The sequence below is a fragment of the Tupaia chinensis genome, unplaced genomic scaffold, assembly GCF_000334495.1.
Source record: "Tupaia chinensis unplaced genomic scaffold, TupChi_1.0 Scaffold000178_1, whole genome shotgun sequence".
NCBI lineage: Eukaryota > Metazoa > Chordata > Mammalia > Scandentia > Tupaiidae > Tupaia > Tupaia belangeri.
In genome coordinates, this window is record NW_006159653.1 from 1336406 (window position 1) to 1338267 (window position 1862).

The 1862-nt window shown below is 67.0% G+C and overlaps 1 protein-coding gene across 1 annotated transcript in view; it reads right to left on the minus strand.

The window, feature by feature from the left end:
* Positions 1-1862, minus strand: part of CLCN7 (Cl-/H+ antiporter 7) — a 24193-nt gene that overhangs the window by 2621 nt on the left and 19710 nt on the right. Inside the window, exons 19-21 of the mRNA XM_027771005.1 lie at positions 1587-1774; positions 282-333; positions 1-81 (exon numbers count right to left, since the gene is read on the minus strand). The exon at positions 1-81 is cut by the window's left edge and continues 42 nt beyond it. Of these exons, the coding sequence (XP_027626806.1) occupies positions 1-81; positions 282-333; positions 1587-1774 (321 nt within the window). The remainder of the gene's footprint in view (positions 82-281; positions 334-1586; positions 1775-1862) is intronic.

The following is a 1862-nucleotide window of genomic DNA, read 5'->3' on the forward strand; positions in this document are numbered from 1 at the left end:
TGATGGGGAAGCCGTAGGTGACGTTGCTGGTCTCCTCCATCATGATCACCGTCAGGCTCAGCGTCATGCGCACGATCCCGCCTGGGGGCCGGGCCCTCCCACAGCTCAGGGGGCGCCCACCCGCCCCCTCGGGGCTGCCCAGGCATGCCTGCCTCCCCGTGGGCCCTGGCCCTCCTCCCACTGTGTGCACGGCAGGGAGTGGAGCCCTGTGCCAGGCTAGCCCCACGCTGCCCCTGCGAGACCCGGCAACACCCACCCATCCACTGGCGAGCCGGACTTACCGAGCTGAGCAGCGGCTCCCATCAGGGCATACTTGCCCGGGTCTGCCCAGATCTGCAGAGGGGACAAGGGCCGTCGGCCTGGCCGGTTCCCCTGACCAAACCCAGCAAGGCGTGCAGACAGGACGCCCCACCCAGGCCCAGCAGCCCACTCGTGGGAGCGCATCCTGCAGCCACACTGGCCCTGCCAACAGGCACACAGCACCACCTGCCTGGGCAGCCCTGGGGCGGCCCAGTGACCCGGGACGTGGTCCACACGCACTCTGCACCAAGGTGGAAGAGCCCAGGGAAGAAGCGAGGAGGGCGGGGGCACGGAACTGCAGACATGTAAGCCAGGGCTGCCGGACACACCGCAGCAGACGGCCCTCAGAACACGTGTCCAGAACAGACAAGCCCAGAGGGCGTGCGAGGCCAGAGCAGGAGGCTGGGTCAGGGGCTGCTCCAGGGAGCGAGTTTCCTCCTGGGACAGCACGAGCGTTCTGGAGCCAGTGAGGACCGCTGGCCTTGCCAGGCGCCAAACGCTAGCTCACAGGAGCGCGGCGGTGAAAGAGCTCCCCGAGGGGAGGGCCGCGCTGCAGTCCCTTCTGCTCTGTTCTGCTCTCGGGACTCTGGGCACACAGGTACACGTGCCCGGTGTTTCAAGCAGCCGGGTCCGTATCTGAACTGCTCGGTTATTCAGCCGTGTGGGTCCAGCTAACGTCACCAGTGCTGGCCCTCACTCACTCCCTGACGGTGAGTTGGAGGGTGCCTGAGTCATGCCACGGCTTGGAGACAAACCAGGGGTGATTCCAAACCGCAGCAGCTAAGCCCACAAGATCCCCGAGGCCAACCACGGAACCCCGGATCCAACCAGCGTTTTCGGAGGGAAGGCGCATCCCCGGGTGCATGTGCACACGTGCTCTCCCACGCTCTGTGAGCACACTCTGGCAATGGACAAGAGCAAGCTGAACCCAGCCTGCAAGGGAGCGGGCAGCAGGCCACCCAGCACGCGAGCACTGCCGCGTCCACAAGCGCTCCCCCACCTCGAGCAGCCTGCAGGAGGCCCAGGAGGTGCGTGCATCAGAACGCCGAGCCCCCAGGGAGCGGGCAGACACCGAGGCCTGGGTCTAGGCCTGGCAGTGGTGCAGGTCCACCTTGCTCCGGCCCGGGGGTGTCCCCCAGGGGTGTCCCTTCCTAGTGAAGGCCTCAGTGCCTTTGCAGACCACAGCAGCATCCCGACGGGAGTGCCACCCTCCACCATACATACTGCACTGGCTGAGGCTGACGAAGGTCCCCACCTGCCAGCCCCAGGCACCACACCCCACTCACCGCTGCCCCCGTGAGGTAGGACAGGGAAATGCCAAAGAGCCGGCCCCAGGCGGCCCCAATGAGCAGGGACGGGATGAAGACTCCGGCCGACACTGTGAGCCCGTAGGTCCAGCAGGCCAGGAAGAAGTAGACCAGGGTGAACAGGCCGAGGGTCACGGGGTTGTAGGAGCCTGGCGGGGAGAAGGCTGGTCTCCAACATGGCTCCTGTGCTGCTGGCCCCGCCCCAGGGCAGCCGCTATGAGCAAGGCAGACACTGGGCGGCGCGGGCCCCCCCCT